We start from the raw sequence: 27524 nt of genomic DNA, 5'->3' as shown, positions 1-27524 counted from the left end.
ATGCTAGGAGTATAGTTAATAAATTCCATGAGCTTGAAGTGCTAGCCAAGACATCAAAGGCGTTGTTGGGATATCAGAGATGTGGTGTCACACAGTTATAAGCAGTGCAGAATTGGAATTTGGGAAGTACAGTGTGTACAGGAAGGATAGACAGGACAGGAAGGGCAGAAGTGTTATGCTGTTAGTTAAGAAACACATAAAATCTAAGATAGTGCATCCAATTGAGGTTTGTGGACAACGCAGTGTTGAGTCTGTTTGGTGTGAAATAAGCACTGGGAAAGGAAAAATGAGAGTAGATGTGTGTGTATTATAGGCCTAATGAATCTGATGAGTATAATAAGAAATTGTGCAGAGAAATAGAATGGGCCAGTAAATTGGAGTGTCTTATAATGAGGGATTTTAATTTCCCGGATATTGACTGGAATTTGTGGGTTGGTCAATCATACACTAGCAAGGCTTTTGTGGATTTATTGGATGATTGTTTTCTACAGCAGCATGTTTGGGAGGCAACTAGAGGGAGTAATACTCTTGATCTCATTATCAGTAGTGATTCTTCATGCAACAAGAATCTGCAGATAAAGGAACCACTCGGTGGCAGTGATCACAGTGTGCTGAAGTGGGATTTACTCAGAGGTAACTACCATCAAGGGTAAAGGGAAGGGTTTTTGCTTTTGTAATGGTGACTACAGTGGTCTGAGACAGTATTTAAATTCTATATGGTGAACCAACTGATGATGTTACCAACAGCAAATTCAAAATGGGAAGCAATCAAAGAATTAATCTTGGAAGCTACTAGGCTTTTGATACCAACAAAGAAATATTGTTCAAGATTTTGGCCTAAATGGTTGTCAGATGAACTAATTAGACATGTGACAGAGAAGAAAATGCATGGGATACATATAAATTAACACGTGACACAGAAGCCTATTATAGATATAAGCTGGTCTGTAACCAAGTTACAAAGGAGATTAGGCAGGCGAAGGCAGATTACGAGAAATCTTTGGAAAAGGATGCGAAGAAAAACAGCAAAGAGTTCTTTACTTATGTAAACTCTAGAAGGAAGGGGATGAATAGATTGGTCCCCTTGATAATCAGATTGGTCCACTTGATATCGATGGTTCAACTGTTGATGATCCTGCTCAGGTTTAGCCAGCGGGTGTTGATTACTGGAACAAACTTCCATCTGTCATTGTAGAAATTGATAGCTTAAATAGATTCAAAGCAGGACTTGACAAACATTTGGAGCGAGTGGATGGGTGAAATAACGTTTTTTTTTTTTTTTTTGGCTTATGCTATATAAGCTTGCTTTCTTGCATCATCTGCCTTTGCTAATGCTAATCACCTTCCACGTTGAACAACTCACATAATTTTTCTGACTTCATAGGAAATGAAGCAAATATAGAAGAACTTTTGTTGTATCTAAAATATATTGGCCTATACAGGAATATATAAATTAACATCTATAACAATATGTCTCAAATAAGTAAACTATGAGCAGACACACTTTTGCCTCAGTATCCGTTGTGTCAATAAGCCCAATACCAACAAGAACAACTGTAATCAAGTCGCAAAGGAGGTTAGGCAAGCGAAGGCAGATTACGAGAAATCTTGGGCAAAGAATACAAAGACTTCTGTAGCTGCTGTACGCCGATAAGTTTCCTTGAAATTTTATCATATTTTTGATTAGTTAATGTATTCATTTGTGTTTTACAAATAGATTTAGCGGCATTCGTTAGTTAATTTTTTGAATTTGGGTAGTGACTTCAAGTTTAAACTCGCTACTCGTACCACTATTGTATCAGTATTTTTGGCGGGAATATTCTACCGTAAACAGTAGTGCAGAAGAATAGTAGGGTTTTAATTGTAATAAGTAAGTATTTTGAAGGTTTTAATCACTTTTTAGGCATATATCTTTTGTATTTAGCTAATTTAATATTGTGACTGTTACAGTATACCATAGCTTGATAACATATATCTCATACCTGATAGTTAAGGTATAAAGTAAAACTATATAGCGGAATATAGAATAGCTTAGTATGCAGGTGGTAGATGACTTTCATCAACCGGTGAAATACCACCACTTTGCTTATTGGAGGCTTGAAGTGGTGAAACCCATGTTTAGTCTCTAGAGCAAAGTTTTCGGCATCCCCTTCTCCCCATACTTCTCTTTCAACCCATGCACGGTACTAAGTACTATAGGTTTTGATACCTTTCGTGTTTGGGGTTTTCATAAAAAAAAAAAAAAAAAAATAGTATTGTATAGTCGAGTATAGTATAGTAGATTAATCAATTAAATTTATTAACCTCATTAATTTTCACTGTATATTAATTTCATCATATATAAGTGGAAATCATGCTCCAGACTACAGCAACAAAGCAGCATGCACAAAGTAGCCGAGAGTGCTGTGGCTCAGGAGAGAACTGAAGAGGGCAATTCTCCAATGCATCACAGCCTATAAAAATGTGCAACTTGTGAAATGTTTGCTGACTATCTGGAACAGGACATGATTTAGCCAAGGATGTCTTTGTGTGTGCTAGGTGCACAGAGTATCAAGAAATTAGGTGCCAACTCAGCTTTCTGATGGGTCTGAATGTTTCCATTCTATGAGAGTTTGAAGAATAGGGTAGATGCCCTTGAACGAATTGAAATGGGGGCCCATCACACTCTCAGCTGCTCAACTCAATGCCAGAGCTCACTCTTGTACATCAGGGAACACAGTGGCAACCTTCGGGGCAGAATGTGCTGGTCCCGTAGGAGCTAGTTATTGTCAGGGAGACAGGAAATATATTATGCAAAAAGGATAGGTGGAATAGGACCAGGGTATGTCTGCTAGGGGCAAAACTTGATGTTGTAGAGCAGATATCATCTTTTAAGGGCACAAAGGGTGATATTGTTGTACATGTTGGCACTAATGACATTAAGAGTAGGAGATCTGCAGACTTACTTAACAAGTAAGCCTGCAGATCTCTTGTTAAGCTTACTTGTTAAGTAAGCCTTACTTAACTAACAAGTAAGCCTTGTCGATCAATTCGGCCCTGGAAAGATTGTGCAAGGCTGAAGGGGTAGAATTTTTTTCAGCCTGGACTGTACTTGTTAACAGGAGAGATTGCTTCTACAGGGATGGGATACACTTAAATAGAAAGGGTGCAAGAATATTTGCTGATGCTGTCGAGGCAGTGTTAGGTGGATCGGAAAACTGCTAGCTTGGGGGCAGACAAAGACTAATGGATTAACAGTAGCCACTGGCAGAGGTGAAAGAGATTCTTGCACTGCTTCTATTGGAATGAGCAGAAGCCTGAAAAACAAGATGCAGGATATTTCAGAGACTGCTGGAAGTCATTGCGGTACAAGTAAACACATGGGTTGTGTTAGGGTAGCTAAGAATAGAAACAGGTGCATGTATACTTGCGTGTACACTAATGCTAGGAGTTTAGTAAATAAATTTGATGAATTTGAGGTATTACTCAAAACATCAAAGGCAGATATTGTTGGGATATCAGAGACGTGGTGTCACACAGATATAAGGAATGCAGAACTGGAATTTGGGGAGTACAACGTCTACAGAAAGGATAGACAGGATAGGAAGGGAGGAGGGGTTATGCTATTAGTTAAAAAACACATAAAATCCAAGGAAGTGAAGCCAGTTGACATCGCTGGACAGTGTAGTGTTGAGTCAGTTTGGTGTGACATAAGCACAGGTAAATCAAAATTGAGAGTAGGAGTGTGCTATAGGCCTAATGACTCTGATGAGTATAATAAGATACTGTACAGGGAAATAGAATGGGCCAGTAAATCAGAGAGTCTTATAATGGGGGATTTTAATTTCCCAGATATTGACTGGAATTTGTGGGTTGGTCACTCACACACTAGCAAGGCTTTTGTGGATTTATTGGATGATTGTTTTCTACACCAGCATGTTCGGGAGGCAACTAGAGGGAGTAATACTCTTGATCTGATTATCAGAAGGGATTCTTCATGCATTAGGAATCTGCAGATAAATGAACCACTGGGTGGCAGTGATCACAGTGTGCTGAAGTGGGATTTACTCAAGGAGGTAACTACCATCAGAGGTAAAGGGAAGGGTTTTTGCTTTCGTAAAGGCGACTATGATGGTCTGAGACAGTATTTAAATTCTATACAGTGGGACCAACTGATGATGTTACCAACAGCAAATTCAAAATGGGAAGCATTCAAGGAACTAATCTTGGAAGCTACCAGGCTTTACATACCAACCAAGAAATATTGTTCAAGGTTCAGGCCTAAATGGTTGTCAGATGAACTAATGAGACATATGGCAGAGAAGAAAAATGCATGGGATACATACAAATTAATGGGTGACGTGGAAGCCTATGATAGATATAAGTTGGTCTGTAACCAAGTCACAAAGGAGATTAGGCAGGCAAAGGCAGATTATGAGAAATCCTTGGCAAAGGATGCAAAGAAAAACAGAAAAGAGTTCTTTACCTATTTAAACTCAAGAAGGAAAGGGATGAATCAGATTGGTCCACTGGATGTTGATGGTTCAACAGTTGAGGATCCAGCTCAGGTGGCTAACAATCTAAACGAGTATTTTGCATCTACATTCACACATGAGGAGTTATTCAGGAAGGGGAATGTCGTAGGTGAAGTAAACATTGGCAGTGAGCTAGATGATTTTCTAATAACTGAGAGGAAAGTGGAGGAGAAATTGTTGAGGATAAACATAAAAAAGGCACCCGGGGTGGATGGGATCTATCCAGTTATATTAAAGGAGGCAGCAAAGGAAGTAAGCAAACCCCTAGCCATAATTATGAGAGCTTCTTTGGACTCAGGGAAGGTACCCATGGACTGGAGATGTGCAAATGTAACCCCAATTCACAAAGGAGGATCAAAGGCTGACACAAGTAATTATAGACCTGTTAGTTTAACTTCGGTTCCAGGAAAATTAATGGAGGCACTGGTTAAAGAAGCACTGCAGGATCATCTGGACAAGAATTCAGTTATAGCTCAGACACAGCATGGGTTTGTTAAGGGCAGGTCTTGTCTGACCAATTTGATTGGATACTATGATGTAGTCACAAAAGAACTGGATGCAGGGAATAACTTTGATATTATATATTTGGATCTTAGAAAGGCTTTTGATACTGTTGCGCATGGAAGACTGCTGCACAAATTGGAGAAGTGTGGCATTCGAGGCAAATTGCTGCTATGGATAAAGGGATGGTTGAGTGGCAGAAGACAGAGAGTGGTAATCAATGGACACTGCTCAACGTGGACTAATGTTATTAGTGGAGTTCCTCAGGGTTCAGTGTTGGGTCCATTGTTGTTTTCTGTATTTATAAATGATATTGATGATGGTGTATCAGGCTTAATGTCCAAGTTTGCAGATGATACAAAGGTTGGCAGGGTTGTTAAGGACACTACTGATACTATGCTGCTGCAACAGGATCTGGAAAGGTTGAGCAGATGGGCTGAGAGGTGGCAAATGAAGTTTAACATTGACAAATGTAAAGTACTACATATGGGAAACAGTAACCCCAGATCAACGTATCAACTCTGTGGTACTACGCTGACAGTGGTAGAGAATGAAAAGGACCTGGGGTAATTGTGCAGGCAGATATGAAGTTCTCTGAGCAGTGCAGAAGAGCTGCAAGAGTAGCTCATGGTGTCTTGTCAATGATATACAGGAATTTTTCTAGCAGGGACAGGGATGTGATTATTCCCTTGTATAAGGCATTGGTCAGGCCACACCTTGAGTACTGTATACAGGTCTGGAGGCCTCATTTCAAGAAGGATGTAGAGCTGCTGGAACGAGTACAGAGAAGGGCAACAAGATTAGTGAATGGAACAAAGGGTTGCTCTTACGAAGAAAGCTTAAGTTTTGCAAATTACAGAGCCTGGAGACTAGGCATCGCCGAGGTGATCTGATAGAGGTGTACAAGGCTTTGAATGGCTTGAGCATGCTCAATTCCGATGGGATTCTTCCTCTTGCTCAGAATAATCACCTGAGAGGGCATAAATTCAAATTGAGGAAGGACGGATGTCGGATAGATGTGCGGAAATTCGCCTTTAGCCAGCGGGCAGTTGGTTTGTGGAATAGACTTCCATCGCTTGTTGTGGAAGTTGATAGCCTAAACAAATTTAAGGCTCAGCTGGACAGGTATTTCGAACGAATTGAGGGGTGAAATGGGAGTAGTGGTTGTTTTTTTTTTTTTTTTTTTGGCTGATGCTGAATAAGCTTGCTTTCTTGCATCATATGCCTCTACTAATGCTAATGCTAATGCTAAAGTACAGGTCAATGTTGAAAAAAAGTTGCGAGTTAGGGTACAATTTGAAAGTGTCTACAATTCTGCCCAGACACAATAGGAGAGAGTATATGATGAGAGCCTTGTCAATCAGTTCGGCCCTGGAGAGACTGTGCAAGGCTCATGGGGTAAAATTTTTTTCAGCATGGTCTGTGCTTGTTAAAGAGATTGTTTTTACACAGTGAGTTTTAAGCAGTGATATAGAATTAGACAAATTACTATCCATGGAGAGAAACTGAGTTCTGAACCCACAATAGACAAATTTAAGCACCAATTTCAGCAATTCATCGAAGAGGAAGGTCTCATACTAGAACAAATTTTCAGAACTGATGAAACCAGTTTGTTTTGGAAGTGTTTACCAGACAAAACATAAGTCTGTGAAACTTAACAGAGTGCTTCTGGTTAGAAAGTTCCTAAACAAAGGTTGGCTGTTTTATATTGCAGAAACTCTGCTGGAAATATTTTTTGAAACCTTGTGTAATTGGGATTACAGAAAAATCTTGTGCTTTTTCTGGAATTGATGTTTTAAATTTACCTATTCATTACTACAATAGTAAATCAGTTTGGATGGGCTGTGAAATTTTTTCTGACTAGTTTACCAAGAAATTCATTTTAACAGTGATTTCACATTCAGCATTAAGCAATTGAAATTGCTTAATCTACAAGAAAATGTAGTTCTAATATTGGACAATGCTCCTAGTCACCTAGGTGAGGAAATTTTGCCGACCGGGCTAGCCGGGTGGGTAAAGTGCCTGCCTGGCAACCCAAAGGTCGTGGGTTCGAATCCCGCCTCAGGTTTGGATCAAAGTACTGCAAAAACCTTGGGAGGTGCATTATGGCCACAGAAGCCGATGCGCCAACAACTACAAAAAAAAAAAAAAAAAAGAGGAAATTTTAAGGTCAGATGATGGGAACATTTTTGTAAAATATTTTTCACCAAATGTGACAGCATTAATACATGTAATCGACCAGGGGATGATTCAGAATTTTGAAGAAATTTATATCAAAAACTTTATGTAAATTTATCAGGGAAGGTAATTCATTGTCACTTTGGAAAAATATGACAGTATTGGATGAAATTTATGAAATTTCAATATCTTGGACATCAATCAAAAGAATAATGATACAAAAATATTTTCAAAATATATTACATGTACCTGCAAAAGACAAAAAAGTTCTTAGTGACGAGACTAATAATGATGTATTATATGATTTAATACAGACTGATTTTTTTGAAATTTTAGATGAAGCTGTTGTGGAGTGGTTTAATTCAGATAAAAGTAAATCTGCTGTGAACTGTTATGTGACAATAACATTTCACAGCAGATGTTAGGGGAAATAGTACATATGGTTATGAATGAAGAAGAGCCAAACAGAGGCAAAGACTTGGGAAATGTGGAAGAAAATCCATTACCAACAAATAAAATCTCACGTAGTACTGCTTTGTCCAATAGAGGGTCTGCTTGACTGTGCAGATGCAGAGCAAGAGGAAGAGCCTCCACATGAGACAAAGCAGTACTGTGCAAGATTTTATTTTATTTACATTCTACCATTTGTAGGAAGGTCAGTGATGCAAAGAAACGAACTTCTTTACTTTCCTTTTTCAATAAATAATTGAACATATGAATATATTATGTATACAATTTGTGTTTTTTTTTTTATATTAAGTTCATATTTATCTTTGGTGACACTTCGATTTCTAGGCAAAATGATATATATATTTTGGGGATTACCCTGACTTCTAATCTCTCTTGGCACAAGCACATTACAAATATTGCTTCCTCTGCATCTACAAAACTTGGTTTTCTCTTTCGCTCTCGGCGTTACTTTTCTTCCAAACAGCTGCTCACTCTGTACAAATCGCAAATCCGCCCTGCCATGGAATATTGTTCCCACATCTGGGGTGGTGCCCCCAAAACCTCTCTCAGGCTTCTTGATTCCATTCAGAAGAGGGCAGTTAGGTTAATTAATGATTCATCTCTAACAGAGTCTCTCCACTCACTTTCTCATAGACGTACTGTTTCCGGTGCATGCCTCTTCTACAGATACTTCCATGGGCACTGTTCTGAATTGGCTTCTGTAATTCCCGCTCTCTCTTTCAAAACTGGCCGAACACGTGCCGCCACAAGCCAACATCCGTTTACTTTCCAACTTCAAACCCACAGAACCAACTTTTCATCTTCCTCATTTATTCATTCAACTGCCGTTTTCTGGAACAACCGTCCTTCATACGTATTTCCTGAAAATTACAATCTACAGAAGTTCAAGTCCAATGTCAACAAATATCTTCTTTCGTCTTCTCAACCTCCAACCCAAGCACAGTACTAAGTACTATAGGTTCTAATACCTCTCGTGTTTGGGGTTCACATAAAAAAAAAATATTGTTCATTATCCTGATTTTTTACTTATTTTGCGGATTATCTGACTCCAGTTAACTGGGAGTCTACTGTATTGCACTATTCTATAAAGAGATCATTGTAAATCAGTTAGTCAGGCGCTCGAGGCCATCAGTTTGGTGGCAGTGAAGAAAATTGTATGGAGAATGTAGCAGCAGAGAGTGCTGAAAGTGAAGCTTCATAAGATGAAATTGAAGTATACATGCCTGGAGACACTGAGTCAGCCCTCAGCTGTTTCCACAGCATGAACTCAATGATCTAGTAAGAAAATTAAATTTACCAATGGAATCTGCAGAATTTGTTGGTTCTAGGCTTAAGTCAAAAAATCTTCTAGCACATGACAGACACAGAGAATGATAACTAGTCCCTACTTTTCTGAGGATGATTCTATATTTTTTTGCAGTAATATAAGTGACTTAAACTATTTAAGAATTATTTACAAACCTTTATATTGACTTATCAAAGAGAAGTCTCCAAGATGTGTTTCTCCACAATGGATATAAATATGGGTCAATTCCAGTAGCTCACGCTGTGCATTTGAAAGAAATACATGAGAACTTGAAGTGGTTGAGAAAAATGAAGTATGAAGAACATGGTTGGTATGTGTCTGTGCTGACTTTAAAGTGATAGGCATGTTACTTGGACAGCAATCTAGCTACACAAAAATGCCTTGCTTTTTGTGTGAATGGGACAGTCAGACAAGGAGTAAGCACTGGGCTGTTAAGGTCTGGCCAAAGAGGGCCAGTTTGTTGCCTGGATCAGAGAACATAGTTCATAAACCACTTGTAGATCCAAAAACTGCCCTCCTATTGCACATCAAACTGGCTTTGATGAAACAGTTTGTGAAAGTTTTACCTCAGGACGGTCAATGCTTCAACTACCTTTGTACTAAATTCCCACCAATCACCCAAAAGAAGCTAAAACAAGGTATTTTTTTGGACCTCAAATTCACAAACTGATGAAGGACCAAGATTTTGAGGGAACTATGAGGAAAAATAGGCATGAATTAGAAAGGATCAAAACTACAAGAACATAGTTGAAAATGTTTGCAAACTTGAAGACACTGGCAGATACATTTTTTACACTCCCACATTGACTACTTCCCAGAAAATTTAGGAATTGTTAGTAAAGAACAGGGTGAGAGATTTCATCAGGACATTAAAGACACAGAGATGAGATACCAGGGGAGGTGGAATGGCAACACAATGCTGACTATTGCTGGATGCTGAAGATTGAATGCAAAGTAGATGGATCTGCAAGAAAATCAAAAAAATGAAAATTTGACCCATCATAGCTCAGTTTTTAAAGTGTGAGGTGAATAGTTATTGGACCTTTTGTCCTTTTTACTAGTGTTTTCATCATGTATTTAAATATAAAATCTGGTTAAGGTAGCATTTTGTTATAATTTTAGTGCACTAATTCTGCCAAAATTAATAAAAATTTATGAAAAATCAGATTTTCTTTCGTTATTTTTGAAGAAATCTGACGTGATGGAAACAAATGGAAGTCAGTTTTGAAATCAGTTGAAAATTATTCAGAAATACCCTTTTCTGAGAAAGCATCAGTGAATTTTTTCAAAAATCTTGATTAGTGTAATTCATAACAAGTTAAAAAGTTTGGAAAAATCCATAGATATACTCTCAACCATTTCCTCAACCCTTCCCCACTCTCTACTCCTTAACTTCAGAACCAACTTAATGTTCCCTCCATAATATATTCCTGCCCCTAAAATTTGCTAGTTTTGTCATGCGGCAACCTCCGATTGGCTGCTCCTAAGTCAATGCCTCAACCTATATAAACACTCAGCCCACTCCTACCTCTCCCACAACTTATACCCTATTTTCCATACAAATATAGGTCTCAATTTTTCAAGTTCATCATGTAAATCGCAAATGGGTGTATTCCTAAAAATAGCTTGAAAATGGGCATTCCAGGAAATTAATTAGGTCCTGGAGATTCTTCATGCTAAGATCAGAGAAGCTGACAACATGGAGACTACAAAAATATCATGGTATCATATACATTCAGATACCTGACATGCATGTTGTACTTTGAATCCCAGGAATGAAATTAATAAAAATTATATAAATTAATGAAGACAATGAAAGGAGAATGGCTAAACTCGAACCATTGGTTTGGCTATCCTATGTTATAATAATAACAATTGAAGCTGCTACCTTGCTAGCAGCTTCAGTTGGTTTTTCATGTGACTTCATGAGTTTATAAATCACCATAACTTTTTTTCTTTTTTACAAGGTTAAGATTGGGCACTGATAAATTATTTAAATGTATTGCAGAGATTAGCATGCCATCTGTGCATCACAACTTTGCCAGAGAAGAACAGGAGCGGAGGAAAGGTGATTCATACATCATTTATATTGTTTGTTTTTTAGAAATTTAAAAATTTAAAATTAAAAAAAATTTAAAAAAAAATTATTTTAAATTTTAATTAATTTTAGCAATATTTGATTAGCAGAGATAAAACTGAACATATAGGCAAGAACATGCGGCACTTTTAAACAACATTCATTCTTTAAAAGTGCCGCATAAATTAAGAACCAATTTTCCATATTGCCCATTTTGGGCAATATGGGAAATATGCTAATGGAAAATTGGTTCACCAGTTCCTTAAATGCCGATAGCGATATATTTTCTTTGTTCCAGTGCGAGCAAAGGAAACTCAGTTAATTTCAATCCTTCTAAAACTCAGTTCCTCTTTCTTTCTTGGGGGAAAAAAAAGGTTTGCTAATCCCATGCTCATTTTTGATAACACATATTTCTCCACAAGGTCACGTATTTTTATTAAAAATATCCCTTATTTCTAACCTCTCTTGATATAAGCATATCACAAATTTCATGTCTTGTGTATAAAAAAAACCATGCTAAATTTTAGCATTAGTTAGAGGCATATGATGCAAGAAAGCAAGCTTATGCAGCATCAGCCAAAAAAAAAAAAAAAACCCTTCCACTTCACCCCTCCGTTCATTCGAAATACCTGTCCAGCTGAGCCTTAAATTTATTTAGGCTATCAACTTCCACAACAACAGATGGAAGTCTGTTCCACCAACCAACTACCCGCTGGCTAAAGGCAAATTTCCGCACATCTATCCTACATCTGTCTTTCCTCAATTTGAATTTATGCCCTCTCAGGTGATTATTCTGAGCAAGAGGCAGTATCCCATCAGCATTGAGCATGCTCAAACCATTCAGGACTTTGTACACCTCTATCAGATCACCTCGCCGGTGCCTAGTCTCCAGACACTGTAATTTGCAAAACTTAAGCCTTTCTTCGTAAGAGCAACCCTTTGTTACGTTCACTAACCTTGTTGCCCTTCTATGTACTCGTTCCAGCAGCTCTACATCCTTCTTGAAATGAGGCCTCCAGACCTGTATACAGTACTCAAGGTGCGGCCTGACCATTGATTTATACAAGGGAATAATCACCTCCCTATCCCTGCTAGAAAAATTCCTGTATATCATTGATAAGACACCATGAGCTACTCTTGCAGCCCGTTTGCATTGCTCAGAGAACTTCATATCTGCCTGCACAATTACTCCCAGGTCATTTTCATTCTCTACCCCTGTGTAGTACCATAGAGTTGATATTTTGCTCTAGGGTTGCTGTTTCCCATATGTAGTACTTTTCATTTGTCAATGTTAAACTTCATTTCCCACCTCTCAGCCCATCTGCTCAACCTTTCCAGATCCTGTTGCAGGAGCATAGTGTCAGTAGCGTCCTTAACAACCCTGCCAACTTTGTATCATTTGCAAACTTGGACATTAAGCCTGATATACCATCATCAGTATTATTTATAAATACAGAAAAAAAACAATGGACCCAACACTGAACCCTGAGGGACTCCACTAATAACATTAGTCCACGATGAGCAGTGTCCATTAATTACCACTCTCTGTCTTCTGCCACTCAACCATCCCTTTATCCATAGCAACAATTTGCCACCAATGCCACACTGCTCCAATTTGTGAGCAGTCTTCCATGTGCAACAGTATCAAAAGCCTTTCTAAGATCCAAATATATAATATCAAAGTTATTCCCTGCATCCAATTCTTTTGTGACTACATCATAGTATCCAATCAAATTGGTCAAGACCTTCCCTTAACAAAACCATGCTGTGTCTGAGCTATAACTGAATTCTTGTCAAGATGATCCTGCAGTGCTTCTTTAACCAGTGTTTCCATTAATTTTCCTGGAACAGAAGTTAAATTCACAGGTCTATAATTACTTGTGTCAGCCTTTGATCCTCCTCTGTGAATTGGGGTTACATTTGCACATCTCCAGTCTGTGGGTACCTCCCCTGAGTCCAAGGAAGCTCTCATAATTATGGCTAACGGATTGCTTACTTCCTTTGCTGCCTCCTTTAATATAACTGGATAGATCCCATCCTCCCCAGGTGCCTTTCTTGTATTTATCTTCAACAATTTCTCCTCCACTTTACTCTCAATTATTACAAGATCATCTAGCTCACTGCCAGTGTTTACTTCATCTATGGCATTCCCCTTCCTGAATAACTCCTCATATGTGAATGTAGATGCAAAATATTGATTTAGTTTGTTAGCCACCTGAGCAGGATCATGAACAGTTGAACCATCGATATCAAGTGGACCAATCTGATTCAACCCCTTCCTTCTAGAGTTTACATAAGTAAAGAACTCCTTGCTGTTTTTCTTTGCATTCCTTGCCAAAGATTTCTCGTAATCTGCCTTCGCCTGCCTAACCTCCTTTGTAACTTGGTTACAGATCAACTTATATCTATTATAGGCTTCTGTGTCACATGTTAATTTATTTGTATCCCATGCATTTTTCTTCTCTGCCATATGTCTCATTAGTTCATCTGACATCCATTTAGGCCTAAACCTTGAACAATATTTCTTAGTTGGTATGTAAAGCCTAGTAGCTTCCAAGATAAGTTCTTTGAATGCTTCCCATTTTTAGTTTGCTGTTGGTAACATCATCAGTTGGTCCCACTGTATAGAATTTAAATACTGTCTCAGACCATCGTAGTCGCCTTTACGAAAGCAATAACCCTTCCCTTTACCCGTGATGGTAGGTACCTCCTTGAGTAAATCCCACTTCAGCACACTGTGATCACTGCCACCTAGTGGTTCCTTTATCTGCAGATTCTTAATGCATGAAGAATCACTACTGATAATCAAATGAAGAGTATTGCTTCCTCTAGTTGCCTCCCGAACATGCTGATTTAGAAAACAATCATCCAATAAATCCACAAAAGCTTTGCTAGTGTGTGAGTGACCAACCCACAAATTCCAGTCAATATCTGGGAAATTAAAATCCCCCATTATAAGACTCTCTGATTTACTTTCCCACTCTATTTCCCTGTACAGTTTCTTATTATACTCATCAGAGTCATTAGGCCTATAGCACACTCCTACTCTCAATTTTGATCTCCCAATGCTTATGTCACACCAAACTGACTCGACACTGCACTGTCCAGCGATGTCGACTGGCTTCACTTCCTTGGATTTTATGTGTTTCTTAACTAATAGCATAACCCCTCCTGTCTATCCTTTCTGTAGACATTGTACTCCCCAAATTCCAGTTCTGCATTACTTATATCTGTGTGACACCACGTCTCTGATATCCCAAAAATGTCCACCTTTGATGCTTTGAGCAATACCTCAAATTCATCAAATTTATTTACCAAACTCCTAGCATTGGTGTACACGCAAGTATACATGCACCTGTTCTTTTTCTTAGCTACCCTAACACAACCCATGTGTTTACTTGTACCCCAATGACTCCCAGCAGTCTCTGAAATATCCTGCATCTTATTTTCCAGGGTGCTGCTCATTCCAATAGAGGCAGTGCAAGAATCACTTTCACCTCTGCCAGTGGCTACTGTTAATCTATTATTCCTTGTATCCCTCCAATCTAGCAGTTTTCCGACCCACCTAACACTGCCTCGATATCATCAGCAAACATTCTTGCACCCTTTCTATTTAAGTGTATCCCATCCCTGTAGAAGCAGTCTCTCCTGTTAACAAGTACAGAGCAGGCTGAAAAAAATTCTACCCCTTGAGCCTTGCACAACCTTTTCAGGGCCGAACTGATCGACAGGACTCTCATCATATACTCCCTCCTATCGTGTCTGGGCAGAATTGCAGACACTTTCAAATTCAACCCTAATTCACGGCTTTTTTTCAACAGTGACCTGTACTTGTTAAGTAATTCCGCTGGTCTCCTACTCTTATTTTCTCTTTTCACTCTCATTGTTACTTATCTTCTAAACATCTAGGACTCTGTACAAATCTAAAATCCATCTCACCATAGAATATTGTTCCCATATCGGGAATTTGTGCTCCCAAAACCTCTTTTAAGCTTTTAGACTCTATCCAAAAGAAGGAAGTTGGGTTAATTACTGGCCTGTTCCTACAAATACTCTCCATTCTCTCTATCATGTAGCTGTCAGGTTTCTTCTGCATGCCATTTATTTTGATATTTCCATGGACACTGTTCTTCTGAATTGGCATCTGTAATCCACCTGTCTCTTAAAAGCAAGTCAGAAGACATGCTTCATCTAGCCAGCATCTCTTCACTATTCATCTCCAAACTCACAGAATCGAGTTTTCCTCATTTATACCTTTTACTCTATTCTTTGGAGCAGCCTCTACCTTCCTTAATTTATTTCTTGAAAATTACAAATACAGAAATTCAATCAAGTGTCAGCATACATCTTCTGCCTCTGCAACTTTTGCCCCCTTAAATGGTACCAGATGTTCTAATACCTTTCATATTTATGATCAAAAAAAAAAAAAAAAGAAAGAAAGAAGGGAAAAGGAAAGCAATAAGGGAGGCTGTGTGCAAGAGCTCTGATGCACCAGTTGGACTCACAAATAATGGACAGTTATATTCATATAAAATATACATTAAGTAATACAAACATTTTATTTAGTATGCTTTCTATGAATTTTGATTTTGCAGAATGTGAAGTTATGGTACAGAACTATTACACACTAGTCACCATAAATTCTTATTTTGATTTTATCTTAAACAATTTTTTTATTTTATTACTGGATTTATTGTTTATTTCATGATTTTTTAGTTTGTTTTGTTAAATTTAAAGCATAACTAAGTAAATAAAGCTTAATTTCATTATACTGTATGTATTTAGTATTAGTATTGTCATGTCAAAATGATTCAAGCTAAAATAAGCCAAGAAATAAAAATTATAATAAAAAAAATTCAACTTCATTGCCTATTCCCTCTTGCTACCAGAATACCAACTATGGCTGCAATGACAAATACATACCACATTATTGCTTTTCCTTGCAGCCAGAATTGCTAGATGTAATAGTCATCCCCAACCTACTCAGAATTTTGGTAGCTCTGTCCAACAGTGCTGTCAAGTGAACCCTACATATAAAAAAAGGTAAAGTGCAGCCATTATCAACCCACTGCAGGATGGAAGCCTCCTTGACAATTCATGTTGAGGGAAATGGACCATAATCTGCCACGCTGGTCCAGTGCGGGTTGGCAGATCGACCGTATTCAGCAGTCAGGGGCTTGAACCCCGGTCAACTCAAAGAGCGTGTGCTACTGCACTCCTGCTCCTGACCACTCGGCTACGGAGGTTGCATCTACATATAAAATTTCTCATTAAATGTAGGGTATCAGGTAGTTCTGCTAGTTAATTATGGAGGAGAAAGCTAAAACAAATTGTAAATCATATGAGGAATGTCTTTTAGATACAAGTGAATAAATGTTAGTGTGCAGAATTGATTTCTGAAATAATTATGCATTTATGAAGTAGAATGTGTAAAATTAGTAGTCAATAAACTATTGTTTTGTTATTGAGGTCTTTTTTGATTTTTTTGTTGGGATGGTTGTAGTCTTGTTATAACATATGCGAATCTGAATGAATACATTCACCTTGTGAAACCAAGCCTACAAAAAAGTACAGCCCATTTTTAACTGGTGTGCTCTTATATCAGCATGGTAACAGTAAAACAGTGACCATGCTGATATATGAGTAAAACAGTTACAGAGAAATTATAAATCTCTCTTGTCATTTTTGACATACCATGTATAAAAAGAAAATTTTATTTTTAATGTGTTCTACACAAAAATTTTCTTAAATTTTAATAATGTTTCTAGCTTGTAATGATCTGTGTAGATAAACCATATAGAGAGAATTTGTATATTTATAGGTAAAATAGCTCTTTACTTAAGGGAGGCTTGGAGCTATTGGATAAATTCTAATAGTGTTATACAGTTATTGAGTCATAGCCAGGTCTAACGACAAAAAAAAAAGTTGTGATATTAGAAAAAGAGCAGAAATTAAAGACATTTGCTGAACATATCAGCTAATGATCATCATTAATTAAAAGTAAGATTAAGAATATGGAAGTGGAAATATTAATAGCAAAAAAAAATTAAACATTGGACATAAATGGTAAAACCTAACACAAAATATTAACCCTGTAGCAGGTGCTCTGTTTCATTGTATGCAGCACTTGATGGTTTTAGGGGAAAATGTAAAAAATTGTTTAAAACAGTGTATCCTTTTAAAAAATGATATTCATTATTATGATCACGCATCTTTAAAAACAATAGTCTTGTTATCCAAAAATAAATTATTTCCATAAATTATTACTTCACTTTCCATTGCATGCATAGTGCTGCAGAAAAAGCAAAACTGGAGTATAAATCAAGTCTTTGGGAAATTGCACTGGTGTGCAGGCATCCAGACATTTTATATACCAAAATGGATTTTTCACAGATGCAATTTTCCAATTAAAAAATTATCAGTGATGCAGATCAAAATCACAAAAGATTATTGAACAAATAAAATTCATACTGACATTATTTAATAAATATTTTAATATTTAAATTTAAAGGGGTGTGGCTGACAGCATAGAAAACCACGCCAACTGCTTGTTTAAATATGAACTTAAAGCAAGTGAAAGAGAGAGAGAGAGAGAGAGAGAGAGAGAGAGAGAGAGAGAGAGAGAGATAATTATAGGGATGGAGAACAAACAAAAGAGTATCCATCATGCCTACTGCAGGGTTAGAGAAAGAGAACAAAGGACAATCAGTAGAGATGATTAATGAAGTTAGAAAATAACAGAGCAGTGATGTGAAGAAAAGTAAAATAAAATACAAAAAAGAGAAAGAAAATGTTGAAAAACATTTAAGAAAATTAGAAAAGGTTTTAAAAAAAGGAGATTATATTTATTTATATAAGTTTTAGGGGGGAGAGGGATGTGTTGACTAAGTACATACAGGAAACAGAAGAAATTGATAACCAGAACAATTAAAAACAGTTATCAGAATGAGATCTGCTAGCATGAGAAAAGTATGGAGCATAATCAGACACAAATGTGATAGTATCTGGATACTTTCAGAGAATCACAGGTTAAGATTCTCCTGCCTAATATTTCTTAACATGAAATAAAACAAGAAATACAAGGTGGGTTGGGGATGGAACTAACATGAAAACATTAAAAAAAAGTGTGTTAAGATACAAACCACCTGTAAAGATTGATACTATCTCTTTATTGATACTTACACTCTTTACACCATGATATAATCACTTATTATTCAGAAATATATTACAGCACCTTTATTGGAGCCTTGATCACTTGCAAACCGGATTAAAGCTGGGACAAACAAATATAACTTCCCAATGAGACCTATGATATGTAAGAATATTTTTGGACTCAGTGATCAATTTCTCAACTGTTTTTCACTGACTACAGTTTCCAAAAGCTCTCCCTTTTTGTTATCCAACTCTGTATTTGATAGGCACACTATAGCCCCAGCAGCTTATGTGCCCCTAAACCCCCATAACACACACATGTGCACTCTGTTATTGAATATTCCATTCCAGTAAGTGAGTTCTATCTCTGCTACTATTTTTTTTATTTTCTAATAAAATATGCTACCTTTATTTACCTTTCAGTAAAATCTTTCCCCTCTCACTAATATTTTTAAATTATATGTGAATTTGTACTCAACTGAATATTCCACCAATTTTGATTTTTTTTTTGTAAACTTTTAAATCATATATTTTACAAATTCTTCATTTTTTCCCCAATTCGTTTAACATATGATGCAGTTATTTAATTTATATAATTAGATTATATGTTAAACATTGGCGTATATACACCATAGATAGCTCTTAAATGAAAACAATGATAGTAGTGTAAAGGCATCATTTCAACTGTATCTCGTATTGTGATCATCCTTCACAATGAGTTACCATGTATTACACTACCTTAAATAAGCAATGCTTCACTAATAGAGAAGGCTATTGTTACTTATTCTCAGTGGCACCACCACCACCCGAACAGCACAGTTTCAAGGCTTTGCTGGCCTTTCATCAGTGGGTGGGCAGGTACCCTGGTATTGCAATCATGAAAACCCAGTTGTGAGTTAATCCCACAATATAAGAGATGCTAAAAGATGTACGTGATAATACTATAATAAATCCAAATGCAACATGTCATAATATTATAAGGGCTTAAAATTATCTGTTAAATATTGGTGTATATACACCATAGATAGCTCTTAAACAAAAACTATGATAGTAGTGTAAAGGCATCGTTTGAACTGTATCTCATATTGTGATCATTCTAGTGAAGCATTACTTATTCAAGGTAGTGCAATACATGGTAACTCACTGTGAAGGATGATCACAATGTGAGATACAGTTGAAACGATGCCTTTACACTACTATTGTAGTTTTCGTTTAAGAGCTATCTGTGGTGTGTCTACACCGATATTTAATAGATAATTTTAAACTCTTATAATATTATGCCTTGTTACATTTGAATTTATTATAATTAGATTATAAAATATAATTATTGTCTTTGACTTCCATTTCCTTATTCCTGAATATAGCAGTAGTTTTATCTGTTTTATCCAGAAAACATTTGAAGAAAACATTATTCTTGTGATATATTTTTAATGTTTACTATTTCTTCCTCTATATTCATGTTGTTTTCCCAAACTCTGTAAGACATCTGTTCATCAGAGTTTTACTAATCCCATTTTTAATATAGTGAGTGGAAGGGAAATTTAAGTATCTTCCCATATCTGTTTTATTTGTTCATCTGAGTACTAACTTCCCTTCTTTTTTTTATTTAAAACACCCAAAACAATAGCTGGTTGTTTTCTTTATTTGTAGTTTGAATTTTATGCTTCAAATGGTCATTCTAATTTCTTGATTATGTAATTTTAATTTTATGCTTCAAATGTAAGTTATTTATTTGGTCATTGAAATTTCTTGATTGTTTTCCCATCATCCACAAGTCCTTGCCAAAGAGAAGGGTTCAAATGGGCATCAGTAATAAGCTTTGGTTTTGAAATTTTCTATTAGTATGTCTGCCATTTCTAAAGATTTTCCATGCCAGTTCCACACTTTTATAAGTAATACTTCCCCTCAGTTTAAAATAACCTGTTTTTTTTTTTTGGCTGATATATGAGCTTGGATCATTTGCCACTACTAACATAAGATGTTAATGAACTTCATTAACATCTTATCAGGTAAATCTTGTTTACTTACAGCATCCTAACTTTCCATCCTTAAACCTTTATCTTTACTAATTTTGTCCTTCCTCAATAGTTCTTGAACATAACATTAGACTAAGCCAGTTAATAAAGTGGACTTTGTTATACATTTTTGCTTGATTACTTAGATGAAGTCATACCAAAGCTATGATTTGGAGTGATAAGTTCACGCAAATTTATTTATCATTTTAGAGGGTTACATAAAGTTGAATAAAACCAACAAAGTCATTAGTTTTATTCATGAAGGGTCACACAAATTTATTTATCATTTTAGGGTATTGTGATATCAAAGTTGAGATACCCTGGGCTAGTGTATGGGGAAATTGCCTTTCTGCCCTTGGCTCAGAGAGAGCATTCTTTTCTGAACCCAGTGAGCTGAGCTGAAACAAGAAAGCTGCAGCATCTTCAGGTCTGTGAACTGCTCAAATTTTGTGAAATTTGTATCAGTCACTTCATTTGCAATAACCCATTCCCCGAAACAACTATGCAAGAGTAAATGATGCATCCTGAGTTAGGTTATCAATACATTTGTGTAAATAGCTGGTCTTGATGCTGAACATCAAGATCAGGCATTAAAAAAACAAAAAAATCATATTTATTAACAGTTAAATTATACATATTTCCATTACCCTTGCACATAACAGTTATAGTAAGTTACTGCATAGCTATCTACACTTATGATCTGCACAATTATATCGTAGGGAAGGGATAATTCTCGACTTATTCCAATCTTAATCTGTAACATGATTTGATCACATAATGATAGAATATTTGCTGATGCTATCGAGGCAGTGTTAGGTGGGTCGGGAAACTGCTAGCTTGGGGGGGGAGACAAACACTAATAGATTAACAGTAGCCACTGTTACAGGTGAAAGAGATTATTGCACTGCTTCTATTGGAATGAACAGAAGCCTGAAAAACAAGATGCAGGATATTTCAGAGTCTACTGGGAGTCATTTGCGATACAAGTAAACACATGGGTTGTGTTAGGGTAGCTAAGAATAGAAACAGGTGCATGTATACTTGCGTGTACACCAATGCTAGGAGTTTAGTAAATAAATTTGATGAATTTGAGGTATTGCTCAAAACATCAAAGGCAGATATTGTTAGGATATCAGAGACGTGGTGTCACACAGATATGAGGAATGCAGAACTGGAATTTGGGGAGAACAACGTCTACAGAAAGGATAGACAGGATAGGAAGGGAGGAGAGGTTATGCTATTAGTTAAGAAACACATAAAATCTAAGGAAGTGAAGCCAGTCAACATCACTGGACAGTGCAGTGTCGAGTCAGTTTGGTGTGACATAAACATTGGGAGAATTTGTGGGCTGGTCACTCACACACTAGCAAGGCTTTTGTGGATTTATTGGATGATTGTTTTCTACATCAGCATGTTCGGGAGGCAACTAGAGGGAGTAATACTCTTGATTTGATTATCAGTAGTGATTCTTCATGCATTAAGAATCTGCAGATAAAGGAACCACTAGGTGGCAGTGATCACAGTGTGCTGAAGTGGGATTTACTCAGAGGTAACTACCATTAGGGGTAAAGGGAAGGGTTATTGCTTTCATAAAGGCGACTACGATGGACTGGGACAGTATTTCAATTCTATACAGTGGGATCAACTGATGATGTTAACACCAGCAAATTCAAAATGGGAAGCATTCAAAGAACTTATCTTGGAAGCTACTATGCTTTACATACCAACTCAGAAGTATTGTTCAAGGTTTAGGCCTAAATGGATGTCTAATGAGACATATGGCAGAGAAGAAAAATGCATGGGATACATACAAATTAACAGGTGACACAGAAGCCTATGATAGATACAAGTTGAACTGTAACCAAGTTACAAAGGAGGGGAAGGGAAAGGAGGGGTTAGGCAGATTACGAGAAATCTTTGGCAAGGGATGCAAAGAAAAACAGCAAAGAGTTCTTTACTTATGTAAACTCTAGAAGGAAGGGAATGAATCAGATTGGTCCACTTGATATCGATGGGTCAACTGTTGATGATCCTGCTCAGGTAGCTAACAAACTAAATGAATATTTTGCATCGACATTCACACATGAGGAGTTATTCAGCGACGGGAATGCTAGAGGTGTATTCAACTCTGGCAGTAAGCTAGAGAATCTTGTAATAACTGAGAGTAAAGTGGAGGAGAAATTGTTGAAGATAAAGTCAAGAAAGGCACCTGGGTTGGATGGGATCTATCCAGTTATATTAAAGGAGGCAGCAAAGGAAGTAAGCAAACCCTTAGCCATAATTATGAGAGCTTCCTTGGACTCAGGGGAGGTACCCACAGACTGGAGATGTACAAATGTGACCCCAATTCACAAACGAGGATCAAAGGGCAACACAAGTAATTATAGACCTGTTAGTTTAACTTCTGTTCCAGGAAAATTAATGGAGGTACTGGTTAAAGAAGCACTGCAGGATTATCTAGACAAGACTTCAGTTATAGCTTGGACACAGCACGGTTTTGTTAAGGGGAAGTCTTGCCTGACCAATTTGATCGGATACTATGATGCAGTCACAAATGAACTGCATGCAGGAAATAACTTTGATATTATATATTTGGATCTTAGAAAGGCTTTTGATACTGTTGCACATGGAAGACTGCTGCACAAATTGGAGCAGTGTGGCATTGGAGGCAAATTGCTGCTATGGATAAAGGGGTGGTTGAAGGGGAGAAGACAAAGAGTGGTAATCAACGGACACTGCTCATCGTGCACTAATGTTATCAGTGGAGTCCCTCAGGGTTCAGTGTTGGGTCCATTATTGTTTTCTGTATTTATAAATGATATTGGTGATGGTATATCAAGCTTAATGTCCAAGTTTCCAGACGATACGAAGGTTGGCAGGTTGTCAAGGACACTACTGACACTATGCTGCTGCTGCTGCAACAGGATCTGGAAAGGTTGAGCAGATGGGCTGAGAGGTGGCAAATGAAGTTTAACATTGACAAATGTAAAGTACTACCTATGGGAAACAGCAACCCTACAGCAACGTATCAACTCTGTGGTACTACACTGGTAGTGGTAGAGAATGAAAAGGACCTGGGGGTGGTTGTGCAGGCAGATATGAAGTTCTCTGAGCAGTGCAGACGGGCTGCAAGAGTAGCTCATGGTGTATTGTCAATGATATATAGGAATTTTTCTAGCAGGGATAAGGAGGTGATTATTCCCTTGTATAAGGCAATGGTCAGGCCACACCTTGAGTACTGTATACAGGTCTGGAGGCCTCATTTCAAGAAGGATGTAGAGCTGCTGGAACGAGCAGAGAAGGGCAACAAGATTAGTGAATGGAACAAAGGGGTGCTCTTACAAAGAAAGGCTTAAGTTTTGCAAATTACAGTGTCTGGAGACTAGGCACCAGCGAGGTGATCTGATAGAGGTGTATAAAGCCTTGAATGGTTTGAGCATGCTCAATGCTGATGGGATTCTTCCTCTTGCTCAGAATAACCTGATAGGGCATAAATTCAAATTGAGGAAAGACAGATGTAGGATAGATGTGCGGAAATTTGCCTTTAGCCAGCAGGTGGTTGGTTGGTGGAACAGACTTCCATCCCTTGTCGTGGAAGTTGATAGCCTAAATAAGTTTAAGGCTCAGCTGGACAGGTATTTCGAACGAACAGAGGGGTGAAGTGGAAGTAGTTTTTTTTTTTTTTTTTTTGGCTGGTGCTGCATAAGCTTGCTTTCTTGCATCAAATGCCTCTACTAATGCTAATAATTCTATAACATAACACATAATACTGTCTCACAGCCTTGGAAATAGTGTAGCATTATTATTGTATTTATGTATCTCTTAGTTTAGTGTGTTATTTTTAATTTACATTTAAGCTAAAATAATGCTTCAGACTAGAGAAGCAAAACAAAGAACTCAGATTAGTTGGAATATGCTAGCTGGGGGAACTGCTACTAGATCTAGAATTTTAGTCCAGTGGGCTGAGAAGTAGCAATTGAAACTTAGCATTGATAAATGCAAGGTATGGGTAACACTAATACAGAATAGCATTAGCATTAGTAGAGGCATTTGATGCAAGAAAGCAAGCTTATGCAGCATCAGCCAAAAAAAAAAAAAAAAAAAAAAACCACTTCCACTTCACCCCTCTGTTCGTTCAAAATACCTGTCCAGCTGAGCCTTAAACTTATTTAGGCTATCAACCTCCACCACAAGGGATGGAAGTCTGTTCCACCAACCAACCACCCGCTGGCTAAAGACAAATTTCCGCACGTCTATCCTACATCTGTCTTTCCTCAATTTGAATTTATGCCCTCTCAGGTGATTATTCTGAGCTAGAGGAAGAATCCCATCAGCATTGAGCATGCTTAAACCATTCAAGGCTTTATACACCTCTATCAGATCACCTCGCTGGTGCCTAGTCTCCAGACACTGTAATTTGCAAAACTTAAGCCTTTCTTCGTAAGAGCACCCCTTTGTTCCATTCACTAATCTTGTTGCCCTTCTCTGTACTCGTTCCAGCAGCTCTACATCCTTCTTGAAATGAGGCCTCCAGACCTGTATACAGTACTCTAGGTGTGGCCTGACCATCGCCTTATACAATGGAATAATCACCTCCTTATCCCTGCTGGAAAAATTCCTGTAAAAAAATAGCATACCAACTGTGCAGTACCACCCTGAAGATGGTAGGGGAAGAAAACAATCTGGGGTAATTGTGCAAACAGAAAGTGAAGTTCTTTGAGCAGTGCAGATGGGCTGTTTGGACAGCTCATGGAGTTTTATTAATGATATACAGAAATTTTGCCAACTGGGATAGAGAGGTAATTATTCCACTGAATATAAATAAGGAAATGGTTAGGCTGAAACTTGAATATTGCTTACATTTCTAGTCGCCTCATTTTAGGAAGGATGTGGATCTGTTTGAACGGGTGCAGAGAAGAGCAACGAGACTACAGAGGGGAACAAAAGCGTACCCTTACCAAGAAAGACTTCAAATTCTGCAATTGTAGCATCTGGTTAAGATTTTTATGGTTTCGAATGGATCGAGTAAGCTAAATTTTGATGGATCCTTACACTTGCTCAGATAATACACATAAGAGAAGTTAAGTTTAAGGTAAGGAAGGATGGTTGTGGGATAGATGTGCAAAAATTTGTTTCCAGCCAGAGGGTAGTGTTGATTGTTGTAACAAACTTCCATCTAGTGTTATGGAAGTGGGTAGTCCCTAATCCCTCCTTAAATTTATTTCAGGAGGGATTAGGAACAAATTATTAGAAGGTATAAACAGGTGATGGAGGAAGTGTTTTTCTCCTATTAATCAGGAATTTATAATATGCACTACTTGTTGCATGTTTGTGAAGCCATCTATAATGGGATGTGATACAGCCAGAGGGTGATGCCTATGTTTTTTCAGTTCAAAGCTTAGTAGGACATTAAGCAAAAATTCGGCATTGTGATGGATGAGTATGAGACCTTGAAGAAGTTTTTGTTGAAGTCCTTGAAGGAATTGAAATGAGGAACCCATCAAACACTTGGCTCAATTCTGGAGCCTAGTTTGTGCATCAGATAATGTGGTGACATCTGCAAAGGTAGAAAGTGCTGGTATCACAGGAAATAACCCCAGGGACTCACATCTGGTGAGTGTGGGCTTGACATACCCAGGGTCCTGAACTAGATATCATCATTATTCTCTTTCTTGGTGATTCCCTTTTGACTCTCTCTCTCTCTCTCTCTCTCTCAGGGTAATGTGGGAATTTTTTTTGGCTGGTGCAGCATAAGCTTCAGGCTTCCACCATATAGCTAGCTAGTAATAATAATATCAACATTGGAGGGCACTCGGGTCGCAGAAGAGAACAGTCGGTAGATTTTTGGCTGCTGTAAAGGGATATGTATTTTTAATTTTTACTGTATTCTTCATTAATTAACATAGTACATTGTGTTTTACATAGATATTAAATAGGTTTAGTAGCATTCGTTAGTTTCTTATTTTGAATTTAACCAGCGATTTTTGGAAGTTACGACCCCCGGTGTTGGCACCAATATTTTTGAGCTGGCTGAGAAATAGTGCAACACATATATATATATATATATATATATATATATCTCGAACTGATAGGGTAAGGTATAAAGTAAAACTAGATAGCGTAATACGAAGCACTGTATTAGGAATATGTTAGCTTATTATAGTATTATAAATTAATCAAAAATAATATTAATCTTATTAAAATTCATTGTTAATTAAATATAGTCTAGGTCATGATTTCTGTAATTAAACAGAAATCATGACCCAGACTAGAGCTCTGAAGCAAAGATCACAGACTAGCGAGAGTACTGTGACTCGGGGAGAAACGAAGCATTCAATTCTCCAACGCATCACAGTCTCAAAAAATGTGCGAAATGTGAAACATTTGCCGACCTTTCTAAAACAGGACATGATCTAGCCAAGTAGGATGCCTTTGTATGTACTAGGTGTCTAGAGTGTCAAGAAATTAGGCAGCAACTTAGCGTTCTGATGGGCATCTGAGAGCTTGAGGTGTAGGGTAAATACCATTGTAGAAATTAATATGAGGGGCTCATCAAGCTCTCAGCTACCCAGCTCAATGACAGAGCTCACTCCTGTGCATCAGGCAAAACAGAGGCAATCTCCAAGTCAGAATGTGCTGTTCCCAAAGAAACTAGTTATTGTTGGTGACTCTATTGTCAGGGAGCTGGGGAATATACTATTCAAGAAGGGTAGGTGGAAAAGGACAAGAATATGTCTGCCTGGGGCAAAAGTTGATGATGTTGTAGAGCAGATATCATCTTTTAAGGGCACAAAAGTTGATGCTGTGCACGTTGGCACTAATGACATTAAGAGTAAGAGATCTGCAGATTTACTCAACAAGTACAGCTCAATGTCGAAAAAAAGTCAAGTTAGGGTTGAATGTTAAGTGTCTGCAATTCTGCCCAGACACGATAGGAGGGATTATATGATGAAAGCCTTGTCGATCAATTCGGCCCCGGAGAGACTGTGCAAGGCTCAAGGGGTAGAATATTTTTCAGCCTGGTGTGCGCTTGTTGACAGGAGAGACTGCTTCTACAGGGATGGGGTAACTTAAATAGAAAGGGTGCAAGAATATTTGATGATGCTATTGAGGCAGTGTTGTTGTGTCGGAAAACTGCTATCTTCAAGGGGAAAACAGACTAAAAGGTTAACAGTGGCCGCAGGCAGAGGCAAAAGTGATTCTTGCACTGCTTCTATTAGAATGAGCAGCAGCCTGGAAAGCAAGGTAATGGAGATTTCCAGGACTGCTGGGAGTCATAGTGGAACAAGTAAATACATGGGCCGTGTTAG

General features: G+C 37.6%; 1 protein-coding gene across 3 annotated transcripts in view; it reads left to right on the top strand.

Annotated features, from left to right (window-relative positions):
* LOC150081781 (opioid-binding protein/cell adhesion molecule homolog) overlaps positions 1 to 27524 on the top strand; it is a 718769-nt gene that overhangs the window by 579561 nt on the left and 111684 nt on the right. For all 3 annotated transcript variants that reach the window (XM_090379651.1, XM_090379650.1, XM_090379652.1), the window contains exon 8: positions 10979 to 11038. In XM_090379651.1, the coding sequence (XP_090235777.1) occupies positions 10979 to 11038 (60 nt within the window). The remainder of the gene's footprint in view (positions 1 to 10978; positions 11039 to 27524) is intronic.

This window comes from Mastigoproctus giganteus, chromosome 8, assembly GCF_048544385.1.
Source record: "Mastigoproctus giganteus isolate SK-2022 chromosome 8, ASM4854438v1, whole genome shotgun sequence".
Taxonomy (NCBI): domain Eukaryota; kingdom Metazoa; phylum Arthropoda; class Arachnida; order Uropygi; family Thelyphonidae; genus Mastigoproctus; species Mastigoproctus giganteus.
Note: the sequence above shows the minus strand (reverse complement) of the source record. Positions and strands in the feature narration are given on the sequence as shown.